This window comes from Alnus glutinosa, chromosome 7 (genome assembly GCF_958979055.1).
Source record: "Alnus glutinosa chromosome 7, dhAlnGlut1.1, whole genome shotgun sequence".
NCBI classification, from domain to species: Eukaryota; Viridiplantae; Streptophyta; class Magnoliopsida; order Fagales; family Betulaceae; genus Alnus; species Alnus glutinosa.
Genome location: NC_084892.1, coordinates 7,884,768 through 7,907,485, shown reverse-complemented (window position 1 = coordinate 7,907,485; position 22,718 = coordinate 7,884,768). Strand labels below are relative to the sequence as shown.

Here is a 22,718-nt window from a genome sequence, read left to right as displayed (position 1 = left end):
GAGCCTTGTACTTGTCATTGCTCTCCTGAATGGCTAGTTTCACCTGCTCATGGATGCCTCAAATATGGTCGGCCAGCTTATCTACTTTAGGATTCAAACGACCTACACGTGGAACAAGAGCTAAGTCCAGTACTCCGGATGGATTCTGACCATAGACAATCTCGAATGGGCTCATCCCTGTGGTCTTGCTCTTTGATCTGTTGTAGGCAAATTTTGCTTGAGGTAGAGCCAAATCCCATTGCTTTGGTTTAGTCCCTGCCAAACACCGTAAAAGGTTGCCCAAACTCCGGTTCACCACTTCTGTCTGACCATCCGTCTGGGGGTGGTAGACACTGCTAAAATTCAACTTTGTCCTTAGTTTTCCCCATAGGCTCCTCCAAAAACTATTGATAATTTGGTATCCCGATCAGAAGTGATGGATCGAGAGACACCATGGAGACGCACAATCTCCCTGAAGTAGAGATGAGCGATCCGAACAGCATTCATGGTCTTCCTGCAAGCTACAAAATGGGCCATCTTGGAAAACCTATCAACCACAACCAAAATGGAATCACAAGCCCGTTGGGTACGGGGCCAGCCCAACACAAAGTCCATGCTGACATCGAGCCAAAGAGTGTCAGGAACCATTAATGGGGTGTACAAGCCTGCATTGGTGAGAACACCCTTGGACTTCTGACACACATAACAACGCCCCACAAAGTGAGTTACGTCACTAGTCAACTTGGGCCAATAGTATTCAGAAGAGATAAAAGCCAACGTCTTGTCCCGCCTGAAGTGGCCTTCATTATGAAGTTCACTAATAATCTGCTGCCTTAGTGAACAATCTGGAATGCACAACTGTAACCCACGAAACAGATAACCATTATGCAAAATAAAATTAGAACGATGACCATTTGTTACCTCATGAATTATCTTCCCAAAGGAAGGGTTGGCTGCATACATAAAAGTAAAAGCGTCGAACCCTGCAACTTTAGTACTCATGGTGGTGAGGAGCATCGTACGACGGCTCAAGGCATCTGCGACACGGTTTAGACTTCCTGCTTGGTGCCTTAGTGCAAAGGTGAATTCCTATAAGCATGCCACCCACTTGGCATGTCGTCTGCTTAGCTTGTGTTGACCATTGATGTACTTCAGAGCCTCATGATTGGTAATAAGAATAAATTCCTTATATACTAGATAGTGACGCCAATGCTTCAAAGACTAGACGATGGCATAGAACTCCAGGTCATAAGTGGAATAATTCTTCTTTGATCCCGATAGCTTCCCGCTGAAAAAAAGCTATGGGACGCCCCTCCTGACTGAGAACGCCCCCAATGCCAACTTCGGACGCATCGCAGTTTACTTCGAACACCTTCTCAAAATCAGGGAGTGCCAAGTCTAGTGCCTTGGTCATCTTTTGTTTGACAAGTTGGAAACTGATCTCTGCCTCCTTAGACCACTGGAACTCACGACCCTTGAGACATTCTGTGATGGGAGTGATCAGGGTGCTGAAATTCCTGATGAATCGGCAGTAGAAGGACGCAAACCCATGGAAACTCATGACGTCGTGCAAGGTCTTTGGCTGGGGCCACTCCAAAACTGCATCTATCTTGGATTGTTCTGCATGGACACCATCAGTAGATACAACAAAACCAAGAAAAGTTATAGAAGTAGTGAAGAAAGAACACTTCTTCTAATTGACGAAGAGGCTCTCTGTCCTCAACATACTGAAAACAACACGAAGGTGCTCAAAGTGTGACACCCAAGTCGGACTGTAGATGAGGATATCGTCGAAGTAAACCACAACGAATTTTCCCATAACAGGCCTCAGATCCTGATGCATGAACCTTATAAAAGTCCTGGGTGCGTTGGACAAACCAAAAGGCATCACCATCCACTCGTACAACCCATGCTGCATCTTGAATGCCGTCTTCCACTCATCTCCAAGCCTTATTCTGATCTGGTAGTAGCCGCTTTTAAGATCAATTTTTGAGAAGACCTAAGAGCCGGACAGCTGATCTAACATATCATCCAAGCGAGGAATTGGGAACCGGTATTTTACTGTGATCCGGTTGATTGCTCTGCTGTCAACGCACATTCACCACGAACCATCTTTCTTTGGTACTAACAGGGCAGGAACTGGACATTGGCTCATACTTTCACGGATGTAGCCCCGCTCCAGCAACTCTACCACTTGTCGCTGCAATTCTTCCGCTTCCTTGGGACTGAGGTGATAAGCTGGCCTATTAGGCAAAATCGACCCAGCTATTAGGTCAATCTGATGCTGGATATCTCGCATAGGTGGTAGTCCAAGAGGAAAATCTTCAGGCATGAGGTCAGAAAATTCTGCTAGCATCTATTGCACCTCTGGTGGCAAATTTGGAGTCTCATCTACTGCACTATTCCCACAAGGCAGTAAAGCATAAACTCTATCTTCACGCTCAACTTCGACTAAGAACCTAGACATAGAAAGCAGGTTAGTATTATCGGCTACCGGGGCAGGATTGACTCCGTCCCGACGAGGTGCTAACACAATCTTCTTCCCTTTGATGCTAAGGGAATATGTATTCTTCCTGCCATCATGCACTACACTGCGATCATACTGCCAAGGTTTACCTAACAATATCTGACAAGCATCCATAGATACTACATTACACCAAGCATTATCAAAATACTTCTTGCCAACAGAAAAAGACACTAGGCATTGTCTATCTACTTTTACCTCACTCTCCTTGCTGAGCCACGACAGCTTGTATGGTTTTGGATGACGTTCTGTCTTTAACTGCAATTTCTGGACAGCCTCGTCGGACACTACGTTCTCGCAACTGCCACTGTCAATGATCATCTTGCAAACTTTGTCGGCCACTGTGCAAGTTGTGTGGAAAATATTAGTTCTTAACCAATCGTCTCCAGAGTCCCCATTGGGAGTCAGCAGACTCTTACGAATGACCAGAGTCTCTTAACCGTCCCCATACAGTACATCTTCATCTCCATCTTCGTCATACACTGGATCTCCAGTCTCCTCATATGTGTAATCTACCACGTCTTCCTCAAGTAGGAGGTTCTTGCCCTTCTGGCTAGCAGGTTTCCTGCAATCACTTGCCCTATGCCCCTGTTCACCACATCTATAACATTTAATATTAGGGTTAGAATTACCCTGCGTTGGGGGCTGGACAGGACGAGATTCTTAGGGCAGAACCGAACGATTGCCTTGATCGCTTCTGACCACTGGCCGCTTGTTCTGCTGCTTCTCTGCGACAAGTGCACGCTGATGGGCCTTAGAAAAGGTCCATAATGAGTGCAGGCTGAGGGCATCTTGTAGGGGTTGTCGCAATCCTCCCAAATACCGCGCCACCATCTGCTCTTCTGTCTCAGATAGATCGTTTCGTACGACCAACTGATAGAACTCCTCGGTGTAATCATCCACCGATCTCATGCCTTGCCTCAACGAGTGAAGTCGCTGAAACAGGGTTTGAGTGTAGCCAAAAGGAAGGAAGTGACTCTTCAACTTGATCTTCATCTTCTCCCAATCGATGATCTTGGCTTTACCTTGCCTCTCTCTTGACCACTTCAACTGCTCCCACCATGCAAATCTCTACCCTTTAATTTGACGGCGACCAGTTTCACTTTGTCGTGATCGGGGACTTCTTTATATTCAAAAATCCGCTCTAACTCATTCAACCAATCGACAAAACCTTCAGCTTGTAATGTGCTAGAAAACTCAGGCAGGTCTACTTTGAAACCAAGGGCTCCATGATGACGTTCCCATCCACGGTGGTCCTGGGTTGGAGCGAGATTGTGATACGCGTTGTCGAAGGTGGAATTGGAATCGGAGTTCTCCATCTCACGATTGCCGAATTCCTGCAACGCAAGGTGCTGGGCTAACTCTGCAACTTGCCTCTGCAAATCCTCAATCATCACATCCTGAACATTACAATCACGGTGCGGAGCTTCCTCATTCAGAACCTACCCACGACGACCACCAGCCATCAAAACTGATGAAGAACTCGTCTCAGGGAAGTGCTGAAGCTCTGATACCAACTGACGCCTGACAAAATAGTGATTATTCTGCAAACTAATCAACAAGCAATTTGCAAGGAAGAAAACATGAAAATTACCCCAAGAAAAACAGAAACAAACTCTGAATTTGATAAAATTATCAATAATCAACAATTGTTGGAAAACGCCCACAAGACAGGCTAATATAGCTGAAAATTCGGTCTTTAGCAGAATTTTTCCAAAAATAGCAAAATCCCGAAAAACCCTAATAAAACGAAATACGGAATAAAATAAGCAATCTGCCAAAAATCTGGCCCAAATCGGGCTCAGAATCACCTCCTAAACAATAAACGAAAAATTACCATATATGGTAAAAAATATCTAAAATTAGGGTTTTAGAAAGAAAAACAACGGATTTTGGGCTCGAAACGAGGCTCACCGAGCATATTTGGGTGGCCACGACGTGCATGCTGAATAGAGCTTTCCGAATTGGGGTCATATGCGTGAATCGGATACTCGTAGCCAAAGTTATGGCCAAAATACAGCAGCGCACCCAGAAATTGTCTCAATTAGGTCAGATTACGATTTCTTGTCACTTTTGCACTGATCTGCCTGCTCCAGGTAACCCAGCGCCATCAATGTGCAATCTGACAGCTCAACATCGTTTGACTTGGATCCCCTTGCACCATTTTGGCAGGATTTAACAGCAAATCCTAATGGAGTACCTTTAAGTGAGACATTTGGAAACGTGGATATCCTAGTTTGAGACGTTTGTTACTTTAGTACTCTTATCTCAAAACGGCGTATAATTCGATACCCTTTTGTGAAGTTATTCGAAAATGATATTTGTACACCCATACATTGTACACACACTAACAATCGGTATAAGACCCATGCATATGGAATCCATGTTTCTCTCTGACATGACAGTTATGGATGTTCAGATCTACATGGCAACATGAAGCGGAGAGTTACTACACGTGTCATGTCCGCTGGATGGTCGTTGTTAGCCGCCTTTAATTATCTCCTTTGAACCAATCTTTTTTGAATGGATCAATTTCTTTTTTATTTTATTCTTCTTCTTTTATTAGTCTCACAAACCGCCATATCCAATAATTTATTTATTTATTTATTTTCTTCTATCTTGCAAGACTAAAAAGCCGATTTAAGATTATTGGGGATATAGATTTTTTTTTTTTCTATTATTATTTTTTTTTCTTTTATTTGAGCAAATATCAGTCCAACAACAAGAAGGAGACTAATCAAAGAAAATAAGAATAATATGTTAAGAAACTTTACATTTTTATTTTCTTAATAATAAGCTGTATATTTTGATTTTATTTTTCTAATAGGTTATTTTTAAGTAGTCTAAACCTTATATTTTCTTAATAATAAGTTATGTTAGGTTAATTAATTTGTGGCTTCCCTTGATTAGTTCATGGCATTAGTTGTTATGCGGTGTTGTATTAGTGAGATCTGTTTTGGATTGTCGTATGTTATGCAATGCAACGTACGTAGCGGATTTGATGAGATTATGACATCTGAGTTTTTGAGATTCTTGTTTATTTCGAAAACTATCATAGCTAGGCTTTATTATCCATAATCTGCCTTCTAGAACTAGATGTTTTTAAAGTTAATGCTTATACATATATATATATATATATATATATATATATGATGAATTTGGCGAACTCAGGCTAATGATTGGAGATTGAACAGTCATAAATTTTTTTAACCTATGCTTAAATAGTACAAAAATCTTATATTTTCAAAGCTTCTGTATTGAAGATTTCTCTGTTGGAGTTTATGCTTTTAGCCTGACTTATTATCGAGCATCGATTATATTATAATTTAATTGATTCAAAGCGAACGTATTGCTGGCCTTGAAGAACCTAACCCAAATAATCAGGTTATATGCTTGTATGAAAGCGCATATTAATGGGAATCATTTAGGCCTCATAAGAATTACTCATCTATAAATAGACTTACAAAGTAAAGTGAGATAACATTAATCCTACTAATTAAGTAAATCCTAGCAAGATAAAATAATTAACCTTACTCAAAAAAGTAATTATCTCTAATTGAATAATTTTTCCTAATCCTAATCTTATCACCAAGGGAGATTATTGGTGATCTGTTGAAGTAAGCACGTAACACTAATATTGAATAAGGCATAATAGACAGGAGAAAAGCACATATTTAGCTATCATCCAAGTTTAGCTCTTCTGAAATCTTACATAAATTTTCAAATAAAATGTTTGGAGCATTTTTGCTCCTGCGGTTGAATTTCAGAATTTCACTCATAAATATTCTTGATGCTTATGTTTATGGACAAGAATCCTATATTATCCATTTTATTATTAGAATTTAAAGTCAATATATATAATTGTATGCGTTATTTAATTTAGTAAAAATTTTCCTTAACTCTCTTAAATTATCGCCGTTTTTACAATTATTTTCATAAACTTGAAAAATTCTTAATTTATTGTATTAATCTTTCAATTTATTTTTTAGTTTCATCAATCCCATTCAAATTTTTTTGTTAATTTCAAATGTAATGAAAACATATCACTTTTAATTTTTCAAAAAAAACGTATCAACATTAATTTTATATATACAATTAGATACCCAAATTTTAGGTCATAATCATATAACCATAAAATAAATTTTATATATATATATATATATATATATATTAACCGACATGATTTCGTTCATTTACGTACGGCCATTTGGTATTTTGTAACTTTTGGCTTTCTTTTTAGAGGAGTGGTTGTTGCAACTCTCTCTTGTGTCTGGTATGAGTGTACAAGTTGTGCAGCAAGAGTGCTTCAAAGTTTTCAAAACTCATCAAATGCGTTATCTCTGCAACTCTCTTCCCGTGCCAGTTTGTCTTGCTCGGATCCAGCTTCAGTGCTATAGTTTAAAACTAGATGTGCTGTAAAAAAATAAAGGGTCCACATTTATTTTTTCAAAACACATCGTTTCACTTATATGTAATTTATGTAAACAAAACTGAAAAATAAAACAACAAACGGTGGCTAACGTTTTTCGTTTGAGTCACATCTGGTAGCCCCCCCTCTCTCTCTCTCTTCATCTCGGGCACTCTCTCTCTCCAGTAGATCTCGCCAGCCAGCCATCACTCCCGAGCTCTAGTCGGCCGTGGCACCAAATCTATACTATCTGTCTTTGACTCTTTGTTAAAGCGTTCTTCTCTGTCTCGACACCCAAGCAGAGATGGAGAAGCAACGAAGTTTCTCCTTGAAACCCACAAGATTACTGGTATTTTCCTTCACAATCATTTCCTCTGTCGTCTTCTCACCTTCTTTACCATCTGGGTCATCAAATCCACACCATCAGTTCGCCAAGAGACCCATTTCCAGTTCAATGAATCCTCCCTCCATTTGGGTCTTAGATCAGTTATTGTTCAGACATTATCTACTTTCGGTGGAAATTTTTCAGCAACTGGTGAGAAAAAGTCAATTTTAATTGATGCCCACTATAGTAGACTCGAAAATGTTTCTACAAAACACGAACATGGTGGTACGCTCAATCCTGAAGGAGAGCTTTGGTGTCGGCATTCTGTTGCGGTGGAATTTGCTGTAAGCTTTACACCATTGCTTTTTCTTTTTCTTTGAGGGTTCGTTTGGCTGCGGAGAAAATGCAGGAAAATATGAGGGGGAAAATGCAGGAAAATGAGGGAAAATCATGATTTCTTGGTTGTGTGCTTGAATGATGTGGATGAAAGTACCAATAACAGGTTGAGAATGAGGAAATCTGAGATGGGATTTGGACTTGGGAGAAATGAAGTAGAGAAAGGAATAGAGGACCAACAACAGGGAGAATAGGAGGGAGAAAGAGGTTACGAAGAAGAAGGAGAATCAAGGAAACGACAGGATCTCTAAGTTAAGGGATGAGTCGTTGAACCCAAGTTCCCAGGGACAAGAAAAATTCAGCCTTTAGCTGTGAAAGAAGAGCCCGAATGTGACTCAAACGAAGAACGTTAGCCACCGTTTACTTCTTTTATTTTATAGTAAGTGAAACGACAGTGTTTTAAAAAAGTAAATCTGGACCTTCCATTTTTAATACCCAAAATTTTAACCTAACCCAAATAATCAGGTTATATGCTTGTATGAAAGCGCATAATGGGAATCATTTAGGCCTCATAAGAAGGAAGTTGTCCATTATAATTTTTCAGCATATTTTATTGATCTCTTTTGAATCTATCTATAACCTTACTCAAAAAAATAATTATCTCTTCTAATTGAATTATTTTTCCTAATCCTAATCTTATCACCAAGGGAGATTGTTGGTAATCTGTTGAAGTAATCTCGTAACACTAATATTTAATAAGGCATAATAAACAGGAGAAAAGCACATATTTAGCTATCATCCAAGTTTAGCTCTTCTGAAATCTTACATAAATTCTCAAATAAATGTTTGGAGCAATTGCTCCTACGGTTGAATTTCAGAATTTCACTCATAAATATTCTTGATGCTTATGTTTATGGACAAGAATCCTATATTATCCATTTTATTATCATAATTTAAAGTCAATATATATAATAGTATACATTATTTAATTTTGTAAAAATTTTACTCGACTCTCTTAAATTATTATTGCCGTTTTTATAATTATTTTCATTAACTTAAAAAAAATTTAATTTAATATATTAATCTTTCGAATTATTTTTTTAGTTTCATCAATTCCATTCAAATTTTTTTGTTAATTTCAAATGTAACGAAAACATTTTACTTTTAATTTTTTTTAAAAACGCATCAACATTAATTTTATATATACAAATTTTACGCTATAATCATATAACCATAAAATAAATACCTTCTATCATATATATATATATATATATATATATATATATATATATATATATATTAACCGACATGATTTCGCTCATTTACGTACGGCCGTTTGGTATTTTGTAACTTTTGGCTTTCTTTTTATCGATGTCTACGCCCTTCTGAGACGTTCTTTTTGGTTTTTTGTGGCATCAAAGTCTTCAAACCTCATAAAATTTGTTATCTCTGCAACTCTCCTATCCCCTGCCATATTGTCTGTCTTTTTCTTTTTCTTTTTTGGGTTTCTCTTTTTTATGGACAGAACTTTTCAACTTTCAGTCAAAGTTCCAGTAACATATTAATGACTTTACCCAGGCCATGGTTTTAGTCAGATCCAAACATGACATTATTGTTCAACTTTATCCGGCTAGATCGTAATTTCTGGAATTAATTTACAGTACCAAGTTAGCATTACAACCCATACGTACTTAACATTAATGGCATAAGCATTGTATTTTTATTCAAATGGAGCACCGAACTACATAGTTAAGAGGCTTAGAGCAATTAAGGTTTGCCTGAAATCACCACCTTAAATGCGGGATAAACATAAACAGGAGAAGAAAAACAGTACAAAAAACATCAAACCAACAACAGTTACAAGTGCACGACATTCACGGTGCCTAGCTCCATTTTCATGCTCTAATCCAACTTCAAGCATTATGTTGCCCCCCTGTGCCAGCCTTTCCCGGCAGTTTGGCTGCTGCATTACATGCACGCGCCTCCTGCTCTTGGCGATCAGCCTGGATTATTCTCTCCTCTTTCTTTCTGGTGGCCGCTTCTTTCTGCGCTGGGTCATGGGCTTTCGCCAGTTCCACCTGCTCAACCACATCATAAATTCCATTATTACACTAAAAAGAATATCGTTCTCCTTCTACTGTATAAAGAACCAAAAGAAAAAAAACAAACAAACATACCTTCTCATCTACAGCAGCCTTGGTCTTCTCCACGGCACACGTAGCGGAGGCCGCTACGTTGGCTGCCGCTTCCTTTGCATTCTTCACTGCCTCCATTTTCGCTCTTTCTTTCTCTTCTGTGGATAATTGTTATTCACTTCAGTTGCTTGGGTATAGACACACACTAGCAATGAAAGAGCTCGTTCATTGGCTCTGGACTAAATAGGATTTCAGGCCGTCTCGCGTGGAGACACGTAGCAAGGGTAAAAAAAAAAAAAGCAAGGTGGCAGCTGTAATGAATTATGTTCTGGGTTCTTCTTCTTTCTGACTCGTCACAACTCGACACGCGTCCGAGACATATTTTGATTCTCTCGCTGCCGTGAAGCGGAATACATAGGATCCTCTCCAGTAGAACAGAGATCCAAGGCCATCAACCGGCCACGTCCTAAAGAAAAAATAATTCTAAAGGACAGGAAAAATATCTCTAAAGAGCACCTGTCCTGTCACTCAGTTTCTCTTTTCTGAAAACGTGATTCGGCGCGCCTGTGAACCAGGGACGGAGTCAGAAAGTATTATGGGCAGGGGCCAAGCTGTCGAAACTTACTTTGATTTTCAAATTATGTTTTTTTTTTTTTAAATGCTATCTCATTTTTAATTTCTTTCTTGTATTTATTACAAATATTTATGTATTATTTTTCCTCCACTCTTTTTGAAGTAAAAAAAAAAAAAAAAAAAAAAAAAAAAAAAAAAAAAAAAAAAAAAAAATCATTTTTTTTTTAATAGAACATAACTAGCTTAAGATGAATATATGGTTAACTGATAAAATTATTTGGTAATTGGGTACAATATTTAAAATTTGAGATTAATTTGGAAGGTGGAAAAAGATTTTCTTCTAACGAACTCCTAATGGCCTTATATACTACTGGCCTACATGGACTCCCCCTTAAATGTAGACAAATAAACACAAAACGCAGGAATAAAACAATAAGCCTGAAAGCATAAAACGCATGAACAACTAGCCCTCCATGCACTGTTTTGGACCATCCCATTGCTGCCCAGCTGTACCACAACACTGCCACGTGTCGCAGCTGGCACCACATCTAGCTTTCTCTCTCGATTATTCTCAAGACACTACCTTTCACCTTCTTCTTTAGTTCTAACTCACATCTTCTTCAAGCTTCGGCATTTTCCATTTTCCAGAGACGCCCCATGACACTGTCCTCCCCCTATTTGCTCTCCCAGGCTCTTTTGTGCCCAGCAAAGCAGACTAAGTAGTCGATCGTGCTCTCGTCTTCCTCCTTGGCTCCTTAGAAATAATTTTTTTTTTTTAGACTTTTTTTTTTTTTTTAACCTTATAATTTTTTTTTTCAAGAAATTTGGGGGGGGGGGGGGGGCCATGGCCCCTACCGGCCCCCCCCTCCCTCCGTCTCTGCCGTGAACTGAAGCCTGCTTTTCCGAAAAAAATGGGCGGGAACGTGTGAAACAAGCCAACTAAAAGACAGAGAAAAGATAATCATAAAGTTTGATTTGGCATATGAATTAGATTTAAGACTAAAGGATTCTTATCAGCTTATAAGTAAACAAGTTGATGGAGGTGATAACCTTGGTTTTACCAAGCAAGATCATAAGAACAATCTACGTAATAAGCGACAAAGAGCCTTGAAGTTTGGGGAAGCTGCAAGTTTGGAAAGATATTTCAGGGGTCAATTTAAATAAAATCCTTCATATTATTATGCTTTTCAATTGGATGTTGAAGAGTTGATTACTAGTATCTTTTGGGCTGATGCAAGAATGATCATTGATTATGACCACTTTGGGGGTGCAATAACGTTTGATATTTGGATATTGAAAATTTTGAATTATGAATTTTGAACTTACCCAATATATGGGAGGCCAAAATCAAAGTTGGAAGTCCTTCGTTGACTACTTACAAAAAAACTTACCCAATGCGTCGGATTAGCAATAGGATTGGAGATGGAGAAGAAACCGTAGAGAAGCACACGGGTCAGTAAAAAATGGTCCAAATCCTCTCATTTCTAGTGCTTTTCGTCGCCGACATCATGATCTGTCTCGCTACCACGTCGCACTTCGATCGCCACTACTTTGTCTCACACATGAGCCTTCAGTTTTGGACCGACCCATCCTGATCCTTCGATTCCGGTACGAACCGGCGCACCTCGTCAGGGCTATCTCGTTTAGGGCTGGCAAAACGGGTATCCGACACGGCCCGTTAAGACCCGCGGGCCGTTTAAGCTAGACCCAGACACGACCCATTTATGTTAACGGGTCGAGGCTCCAGACACGACACGGCTATTTTACGGGTCACCCGACACAACCCGTGAAACCCGTTTAGCATAACGGGCCATATCGGGTCGGCATGACCCGACACGACCCTTTAAGCATAACGGGTCATATCGGGTCAACACGACCCGTTTAACCCCTTTTTTTTTCCTTACAGTTGAAGTACTTGACTCTTAATCAGTTAATGTTAATCCAAGCAATTTTGCCTTTTTGAACTCCGAAGAAGAGAAGAAAAATAAAAGAAAAGAAAAAGAGATCCCCTTGTATTTGGAAAAGGCAGTGAAGGGGCCTTTATTCACAGTTTCACACTAACAAGTAAGAACACCACTGAGAATCTAAGATGACAATCCATTTCCCGAAACAAATCAAAATGCTCTAAAAATGGAAATTAACTATTAACATACCGGCGGTACCTGATGCGACATCGGCGGAAGAGAGAGAGAGAGAGAGAGAGAGCGGCAGAGAGATGGGGAGAGCGTTGGCAGTTAGCAGCGAGCGTTGGCCTTCGGCAGTTGGCAGTGAGCGGAGAGCCGGAGATCAGAGACTAGAGAGACTGAGAGAGAGAGCGTCGACGGTCCACAACCCCATAGGCCATAGCAAAGACTCAAAGAGTAAAAAATAAAAATCATGCTCCGAAGGACCGAAACCCACAACCCACAAAAGTCATGCTCTGAAACCACAGAGAAAATCTTAGACTTGCCGGTGATAGATTTGATGAAAATCTGAAAATTGTTTGAAATCTGAACAAATTTTGGACTCTTACCGTGATGGATTTTGTCGGCCGGTGGAGAGAGACGTTGCTTAACTTGCTTGGACATTGGAAATTTGTTGGAGTCTTGGAGAGAGTCAGAGAGGGGCTGAACTGATGATTAGATATTTAGATGATTAGATGAAAGAAGAAGATCGAGAAGGGGCTGAACTGCTGGAGGGCGGTGAAGTGGAAGATCGTGGAACTGTGGAAAAGATTAGGGTTTTCAATTTGATAGCTTTAGTCGTCTTTTGAAATTTGATTTTTGAACTTTTGTCTTTTCATTGTTTTGTGATTTTTGAACATTTGTTTTGTGATTAAAGCTTAAAAGTTAAAACATAAAATCAGACAATCAGAATTACTAAAATAATATAATTTAAATAACTAAATTACTAATAAGCTATAACTTATAAGCCCATTCAGCCATGGCCCATTATCAAATCCCCCAAGAAAAAAAGAATAAAAGAAAAAAAAAATGGGTTAATCGTGTCTGGCGAGTCACCCACGGGTGACCCGTGACACGACCCGTTTAACTGAGATGAACGGGTCATAAACGGACCCGTTTATGACCTAAACCCGTTTAAGGTAGACCCAAATCCTCTAATTTCGTGTCGTGTTCGTGTCGGGTTCTCGTGTCGTGTCAAAATTGCCGGCCCTAATCTCGTTGTGTATGTTGGCCAGGATCGCAAGCGTTTCATGATCCCCACTCGATTCCTAAACCTACCGGTGTTTGTGGGTCTGTTGGAGAGAGCCGAGGAAGATGGGTTTCAGGGAGATGGCGGTCTGGAGAGAGGTGAGGATTTTCTAGTGTATTTTGGGTTTTTCGCAGAAGTTTTGGGTGATAGCACCAGGCTGGAATGCTAGATAGTTTAAATTTGTTTTTGTTTTTTATTTTCTTGAGAACATGGCCGGTTTTTGGCCTTGGATCTCTTTAAAGAGATTCAGGCCATCAACCGACTCCTCTCCAATTCATTAGAACTGAAGAGGGTCCAGATCCCCGTGAAGTGGGAAGTTGCTACGCATGTCGTGTCGATTCGTTTGGATGGTCATTGTTTAAGTTGGCCCTTATCGCCTTTTAGGCTTTCAATTTTTTATTTTTATTTTTTTGTGATAAATAGGATATGAACAATTGAACCCATAGGGAAGACAAGTATCCAATAAATTTTTGGGTTAAATACATATTTGGTACATGTAGTTTCAAAACTTTAGTTTTTGGTACCTCAATTTTAATTCGCATCACAAATAGTACGTGGATCTTGGGAAAAAATGGAATTGATACTCCCATCTATTTTTCCGTCCAATATTAATTTAACGGTCTGTCATGTGTCAACCCCTGAGGGTTGACACATAGCACAATATATATATAATTTTAAAAATTAAAATTAATAAAACTTTACAAAAAAAAAATTTAAACTTAGACATTTTTTTTTTTTTTTTTAAAAAGGGGTGGCTTAGCCATCCCCTTGGCCGGCATGGGGGTGGTTCGGCTACTCCTATGGCCAAAGAGAAAAAAAAAAAAAAAAATTGTGAGGTTTTTGGCCCTTGGGGGCGGTTTGACCACCCCAAGGGCCATGGGGGTAGTTCGGCAACCTCCAGTTTATTTTTATATCTTTAGTTTTATGCATTTAACTTAGTTATAAATAAAATCAAATCAAACATATATTAAATTAAGTTATATTTAATTTCGAAAAGCATAATAAAAATACATACGCAGTCCTTAAGGTTCGACACTCTTAATATAACCATATCCTATAAGAATTCGTACTATTACAAATGATAATTTTATTATTGCCTATCTCCCACTAAGCCATTGTGAACACTTTGAGAGCACGACTCCTTTATGTTTTGTGCACGTTCACACATGTTGACTTTGGAAGGATGCCATGAGGGGAGTCTTTTATGAGATGTCGAGCAAATTATCACTCCTCTACTCTGGACTCTCATCACCCTTCTCGCAGGCAAGTCTTTGGTACTGCGAATGCCCAGTGAGCCCATCGAGACGCAGATGAGTCCCTTTGGCAAGCAGACAGTACGTAGCGACACGGTTCACATATTACGACCACCCCTAACTGGACCATGGCCCTTGGCCTTTGGGGTGGCCGAAACCACCCTTAAGAGCATTGGGAGCAGTTTGGCCACTCTCATTTGGGTTAGGGGTGGGTTAGGCCACTTCTAAGGGCCAAACCTTAAACTTTTTTTATTTTTATTTTTGGCCCTAGGAGTGGTTCGGGCACCCCTAGACTGGTCAATCTAGGCATGGTTCGACCACCCCTAAAGGCCAAATCCTCATTTTTTTTTTTTTTTTTGAAAAAATTACACTTTATCCCCTAAAGTTAACACTAATTCGCAATTTTGGAACCAATGCTTCAATTGCATCAATTTCAAGTTACCCCCATTCGTCCAAAATCGCCGTCTTAAGTCATGGAAGTCCAACCAAATGCGCGGCAGGTGACTTTTAGTGAGAAATTAAGACTAAAATACCCTCATGTATTTTCACACGTTCCCCTGGCCTCCGTCCTTCTCCTCTCTCCCCCTCCCTCCCCATGCAATCTCGCTCCTCATCGAGTTCGACAAGGCCGAGACGGACGTCGAGGTCATCCAAGAAACTCCCTCAAGAAGTGCTTCTAACCATGTGTCCAGAGTTGAGCAGAACCGGGTGAGTCCACCTCGACTCAGTTCACCATCATTGCAACCGCCACTAGTACCAGCAGTTCACCACTATTGCCACTACCACTACTTTGTGCTCTGTTTTGGGGGTTCTAAAACAGAGCATGGTCTTTACCTCTCTACCTCTATGTGAAATGCCGGAGTAGTATTTTCATGACTGCTTTGATATCATTCCTATCTGAATAAGAATGTTCGGTGTACAACCTTGACGATGGCAACAAATCAACTGTTACATGTCAGAGAGAGCTTCAAAATCTTTCAAGCTTCATATAACAATGAAACAAGGTATATAGGATGATTTTGTATAGTATTGACCTAAATTCAGACATGGTCACATAGGGCGTGCTTCCTCTTTGCATTGTATTTTATAGGAGCAAATTCACAGGCTTAGTCAAATATAGATAGCCAACAAATCAATTGTTACATGTCAGAGATCTTTTTATCCGCATTGTTTCATGGCGTCGAATTGTCCGTTCAGAGCAAATGCAAATAGAAGTCTAGTGAGGTTGCTACAGGATCGAAAATTGAACCTGAAAAAATTGTATTCTAGTAAGGCAAAGATGCTGAGTTTAAATCTTGAAATGCAGCGACTGCCCATGCCCATGCCCACTTTTGCAGCCAAAAGTGAATGGGCACTTGGGTCTCTTCCACTTTTGCAGCCAGAGAGAGACAACCCACAGGCACAAGATGGATCATCCATGGCTTGTTGTCTTTCTAAAAATGGTGGCTTGTGAGGAACCTATCAAGATAGTTAATGGATAGGATTGCTGCAAGAGATGAGAATCTGTAATGGGCATTGACCTTGAGCATCCACTCCATAGCCTCCCGACGAGCCGCATAAATAGCAGATTCTGTTTCCACAAATAGCAGATTCTATCTCACTCTCCCCTTGTACAACCTCTCCTTGTTCCTCATCTTCTTCGTCCCATCTCTCTTCCTCACAGTACGGAGCATCCAGCAAGAATGAAGAGTTTTGTTCTTGTTGTAGTTCTAGTTGTTGCTCCTCTGTTCACCTCTGTTTTCAAGTTCTAAAACAGAGGTGAACAACTTCGTCTCTTCCCAACGAACAACTTCATCTCTTTTTTATTTCTTTTTTCGTTGCATCACCTACCCAAAGTCTGAAAGTTCTCAACACTATATATTTTCCACAACTTCATTTGTCCTCTTTCTTCTTCCTCCCATCTCTCTTCCTCACAATGAGGACGTATTTGGAGGAGAAGACTTTCGTCAACTTAGGGGAGAGTCCGTTCTCAGTGGTGTACGTGCACACGGGTGTCCGTTCTCAGTGTTTGATTTATCAGCAAGTCTTGCGGATCCACACATGAAAGTTTTATAACTTTTACGTGTACCCTCGAAGGATACACCACAGGGGCTCGTCGTCACTGCCGTCCATGGCAGCAGAGCTGGAGCTTAGCTTAGCATTTGGAGAGTAAGAAAGTTGAAGAGAGAAAGTGCAAGAAAGTTAAAAGGACTGGTTTATCATTGAAAAGAAGGTTGAAGAGTCTTCCCTACCAACCCATATGGAGAAAAGTGTTGTAATGGAGGGGTTCTTCTGCTTTACAGTGACGGTGAAGGAAGAGAAATCTGTGTAGCTCCAAACGCTAAAAAATTGGGTGAGTAGACAAAAAACACATTCACTTAAAAGAGAAGACAAAAAACAACAAAAGCAGAGCAACGTATGTAGAAGCAAAGGGATTTGAAATATGATTCTTTGAAGCTTTTTTTTATTCACAGCCTTATCTTGAAAGGAATTTTCAGAACCACACACAAGAGAAAGTGCATAAACAGTTATTTATACTGGTTTTTGAAGCGAGGATATGATAACAGAGTAATGGTGTTAGTTGGATGAGGACGGCGTCGTGAAGGTTCCTATCGCACTGCAAGGAAACCCCCAAGACTTGAAGGCAGTTTTCGTTGATGCTAGCTTTGAAACAGTTGGGAAAAAGACGACGGCGTGGATGTGGACAAAGTGTTTTAGTCAAACGCGGCATTTTAAATACAAATAAGAGTATTTTCGATCGTCAATTTTGGACGGATGGGGGTAACTTCAAAATCTTTTCAACTTTATGGGTAGCAATTCATGCAATTGAGACGTTGGTACCAAAATTGTGAATTGGTGTCAACTTTAGAGAGTTAAGTGTAATTTTTCCTTTCTTTTTTCTTTTTTTGGCCTTGGGGGTGACCGAACCATCCCCAAGCCAAATGGGGATGGCCGAGCCACCCTAAAGGCTCTTAGGGGTGGGGCTCCCCATTTTGTTCTTTAGAGGTGGCCGAATCAGCACCATGGGCCATAGAGGTGGTCGAACCACCCCCCTTGGCCAAAATGGGGGTGGCCTCAGCCACCCCTTCATATTTTATTTTATTTTATTGACTTATTTTTTTAAAAAAAAAATTAATTTATTAATTTCTAAGTTGAAAATATGACACGTGGTAAAGGTATTATATGAATATTTCGACAAAATGGGTATTTTTGGTACTCTTTTCTAGTTTGTAGGGCTCGAGTGGTGTGCCTGGTAGTTCAGGGGGCTTTTTTGTAATTAACCCTAAATTAAATTATTGCAATACATTTTTTCAATTCAGACAATTGTTTAAACCGTTCGAGCAGGTGAAACCTAAGTTGTTTGAACGCTTGTCCAAACAAGTGAAACCCGCCCCTTGCTCTCACATAAATTGCCCTATTATATTAGAGTACTAACAACAGTTTCCTTAAAAACTCATTTACTTCCTTAAATGTTGGGAAAAATCCTAAAAAGACCCATTGAAACAGATTGTCTTGTTGTTCCCCAAACTGAGGGAATCAAAAGTTGTATCCTAAATCTATGGGAGCAAAAGTGGTTATCTTCAAATATACGACACTTCATAGAACGTGAATGCACTATAGTCGAATATCACTATACATATGCTTTCCGTCCCATACCAAGAAACATATTCATATTAATACGTGTAAAACGAAATCCTTTTCTAAAACATGCCACACATCATCATGTTATGCTATGCAAGTTCTTGTTTTGTTTTCTTAGTTTCTTTGCCTACAAGGCTTCAACTCCATGACTTGTTTTTGATGCCATGAGCTTCAAGTCACTGGTCTTACACTTGCTCTGCCTGCAAGGCTTCAATCCACGACTTAACGTTCAATGTTCATGATTTCTTTATTCTAGTGCTTCAACACTATATGTGTTATATGTTCATGCTATTACACATGCAACTCATCTCATCTCATACTTTTTCATAAACTTTCATCAATACATGGATCATACAACATTTCTTAACCCACATGTTCTCAAATATAACTAGAAAGCTCATAACTCCTCAAATCATCAATTTAACATAATAAAAGCATTTCACATGCGTATATTGTACAAACTATTATTGGTTCGAGATTATCAAAACATTCTCATAGAACACAACAAGTTCTTAGTCAGTAAAATACTCATTTTGGCTGCTCAGAATATGGCTTAATGATGGATCCCCAACCAAAGCTTTGCAATGTACCTCTGCATTAACACATTGCATGACACATTAAAACTTAACATATAGCATTTCTAACTTCAAATCCCAACTCAGCCCTTGAATTGATCAATAACTAAAACCCATGAAAAACATATAGAATTTCCTAGGTTCCATTTGACAACTCATCAACTAACAATGCTAACTCATAAGATTATTTTGAGGGTTGGACACGAAAAATCATAATTTAAACCACTTAGACAAAAGTTAGGGCTTAGGGATTTACCTTGATTTCTCACCAAAATAAAACCCAATGCTTTCTAGAATGCTTCGATAACACCAAATACCTAAAGAGATTTGAGATATCAAGCTCAAACATCTAAGGATTTACTCCAAATCTAGCAAAGTTAGGATTTTTGGATTTACCTCAAATCAATCGGTAAAAACGTAGATCTTGCTTCAAGGATCATGTTTTCAGAGTCGGATTTGAGACTGAAGGCTTCAATCTACTAGGATCTAGAGTTTTGGGGGCAAAACCCTAAGAAAGTGAGAGAGAATGGCGTAAGGGGGAGAAAGATCCAGAGAAAATGAGCTCAAAATCGCCATTCAGCAATTTTAACACAGGCCTGTCCGAACTCATGCATGAGGAATCGCAATAGGAACTTTCTATAAGGCTTGTCCGGACGCAACATTGGTCCGTCTGGACATGCAAAGGAATCGGGACTCACTGAGAATATAACACCCCAGAAAAATTTAGGATATTTTTTGGTCTCCTTAGAATTATTATTTAAAAAGATTTTTTTTTTTTGGGTAAATTTTTATGTTTATATGAGTTTTGGCATATTTTATTTAAAGAGAATAAAAAAAATACAAAAAAAAAAATAACATGTATATGTAGAACAACACGTGGTATTAATAAAACACAAAGCCTGAAACAGGGTTGTTTTAGTGAAGAATAAGAAACCCTTACGACTCCCTCCACTCTTCTTCTCTTTCGCGACAAATTGTATTACCTTCACCTACACATTGCAGAAAATAAGCTACATACATTTGCAAAACTCTTGCCACATCTCAGATTAGGCACGACCCGTTGAAGTCATGCCCGAAGCCTTACAACCATGATACTATCTTCTTCCTTTATTTAACCAGCGTTTTTGCAGTTTTTTCATCACACTCTCAGACAATCTTTGAAAATTAATATGACTTCTAATTTATCAAGTGTGTGCAATAGTGTGCAACAAAATATCATAATGCGGAAAATAAAGAGACAAATATTTTGTTGACGAAGTGAAAACTCAATTAAGAGAAAAACCACTTCGGGACAACCAAACCCAGGATATCCACTATTCAGAAGACAAAGCTAGTACATAGACAGTAACACTCACATACCCGATGCAGGGATCGTATCTAGCACTCTGACGTGTAACCCAATACGAACGCCTCCCAACCAAGTCACCTACTTGAAGGAGTCTTCAATGAAATCCTTTACCTTAGAGCTAACCCCTAAGATAGACTTCAGTTCAGCACAACAATAGCACTTGGCAATGGCTTGAGAGTGAGCGGATCAACAATAGCACTACGGAATTCACTACTGAATTCTTACCAACAACATGCCTAGGGGTCTCTATTTATAGGCCAGTGAAACCTAAATTGCGTCTAATGCAATTTTGCTAGGTGGCGTCCAGACAGTAGATGAGGCCATCCGGCCGGACAACTATGCCATCGGCTTTCTAAATTCACTTGAAATTCTTACCTGAATAGAGCCGCATCCGAACGGTGGTGCCCTAGCGTCCGGACGGTTGCACTTCAGCTGCACACAATTTCCATATTAAGGCTTGAGCTTCCGGATAATGGATACTGTTGTCTGGACGGTTGAACTTTGTATGCATGACTTGCCTTATCAAGGATAGCGTCCGGACGGGAACACAAATTGTCCAGACGATTGTAGCTGTCTTCCCATATTTGTGTTTTGGAACGAAGTCCTTTTCCTTGTCGAACACTAAAAGGAGTCCGGCCGTGTTGCTGAGACGTTCGGATGGTTACTAACAGGAACGGTTCGAAGGATTTCAACAAAAAGGAAGGTTCGGACGAAAAGTTCTCGTCGTGTGGATAGATGATGGTTGAACAGGTGAGCGTCTGGACGGAATATCATGTTGTCCATGGACGCAAGGGATCTGATTTCTCTGACTTGGAATTTGTGCAAAATCTTCTAGAAGTATAACTCTGAATATGAAGACTCTAGAAATAACCGAATCCCTGTTTAAAAGCATCATTAATGGAAGTGATTTTGTCCAACAGAATACAGTCAATTACAAACCAACAAACTTTTTCTTTGGCCATTCTGGGACAAAAATCACTTGACCGGTTAAAAATACAATCCCGGTCCATATAAAAAAAATAGTCCCCCTTTTTGTCACAAAGGACAAATGGTAAAACAGAGTATTAAGAGAAATCACAAAATAATTACTCCTCCTAAATGTTTCAGCAGGACAAGGGTAAACAAAGTAAAGAATATCCAAGCGTTATAAAGTTTTACAAATTATCCAAAAATAGAAATATAAAACGTCTCAAAATAAAGCAAAACCAAGCACCAAAGTAAGCTCAAATAGCCTCAGCCATATGCGCATCATCCTCGTCATCATTGCTACCGCTAGACGAATGATGGTGCTTGAGACACTCCTGGATGTCTAGCTGGCTCTGGTCCACATGGAGGTTAATAGAGTGAACCTCCTGCTGCATAGATGACATCGTCTGCTACATAGAAGAGACAATCAGCTGCATAATGCTCATGGCCCCCTGTAGAGAAGCCAAAGCCTCCAAAATCTGTGTATAACTGGCATCCTGTTGTAGAGGCAGTGGAGCAGTCTGAGATGAAGGAGCAATGTCTGGCATCTCAACATGAATAGGAGGCGGCGGAAGGTCGTCATCCTGATCATCACGCCTCAGTTGTGCATTGGACTTCATCGGGGTCTGTTTGCTGAAGGGATCCTGGGTCTTCATCTTCGGCTCTACAGCCACATCAATGCCAGACTGCAAGATGATTTGAGTAAGTAGGCAGCCAAAAGGGAGACCAGTATTATTCTCATCTTGAGCCTCTAGCATAACACCCATAATATACTTGCATAGGTAAAAGGGCAAGCACAGACAGATGGCATATACAAACTGTGCCTTCTTCAGAATCAGAATACTCCGCTTAACAATAGGCCAGAGATTGTGCTGGACGATCTTCGTAAGCATGCGATGCGAAGGAGGCAGGACACCAATCCTGATGGTAGAGGCTCGGTCCTCGCCCTATGGGACGGCATGAAAGAACACATGGAGCTCATCCAAAGACGGAGCCAAAACAACGTCATTGAATGGACTGGCCGAAATCTGAAGCACTGGCACTCCGATGATCTAGCTGATGACCTGAGGATCAACCATGATAACATGCCTTGCAATGCAGGACTGTAGAACAATGCCATGGTCATCATTCTGCACTACCTCGAGATGGGCATAGAACTGCCTGACTAGTGTGGTGAGCACAATGCAAGCGCAGTTGTGGAGGTATCCCCAGTGATAGGTCTAGATAATCTTATGGATACTATCCAGTGGAGTGTTGTGCAAATTATAATACTCGCAAGTGCACGAATCGTTTGCAATATAGCGTTTTGTAAGTGCGAGGTTGATCCCACAGGGAATTGTGTTGCAAAAATTAATCTCTATTCAAACTAATTCTATTTTAACCTAGTTCCAAATTTAGTGATTTTTAACAAAAGAAAACATAAAAAAAAAAAAAATGAAAATAAAGGGGTCTAGGGTTTTGGAATCCACACTCACCAAATCAT

The 22,718-nt window shown here is 39.8% G+C and overlaps 1 protein-coding gene across 1 annotated transcript; it reads right to left on the bottom strand.

The window, feature by feature from the left end:
• Positions 1 to 9,263: 9,263 nt before the first annotated feature.
• Positions 9,264 to 9,927, bottom strand: LOC133873979 (11 kDa late embryogenesis abundant protein-like). The gene is made up of 2 exons (XM_062311792.1): positions 9,750 to 9,927; positions 9,264 to 9,650 (listed from the first exon to the last, which is right to left on the bottom strand). The coding sequence occupies exons 1-2, from the start codon at positions 9,843 to 9,845 to the stop codon at positions 9,486 to 9,488; spliced, it is 261 nt and encodes an 86-aa protein (XP_062167776.1). The 5' UTR covers positions 9,846 to 9,927; the 3' UTR covers positions 9,264 to 9,485.
• Positions 9,928 to 22,718: the final 12,791 nt, after the last annotated feature.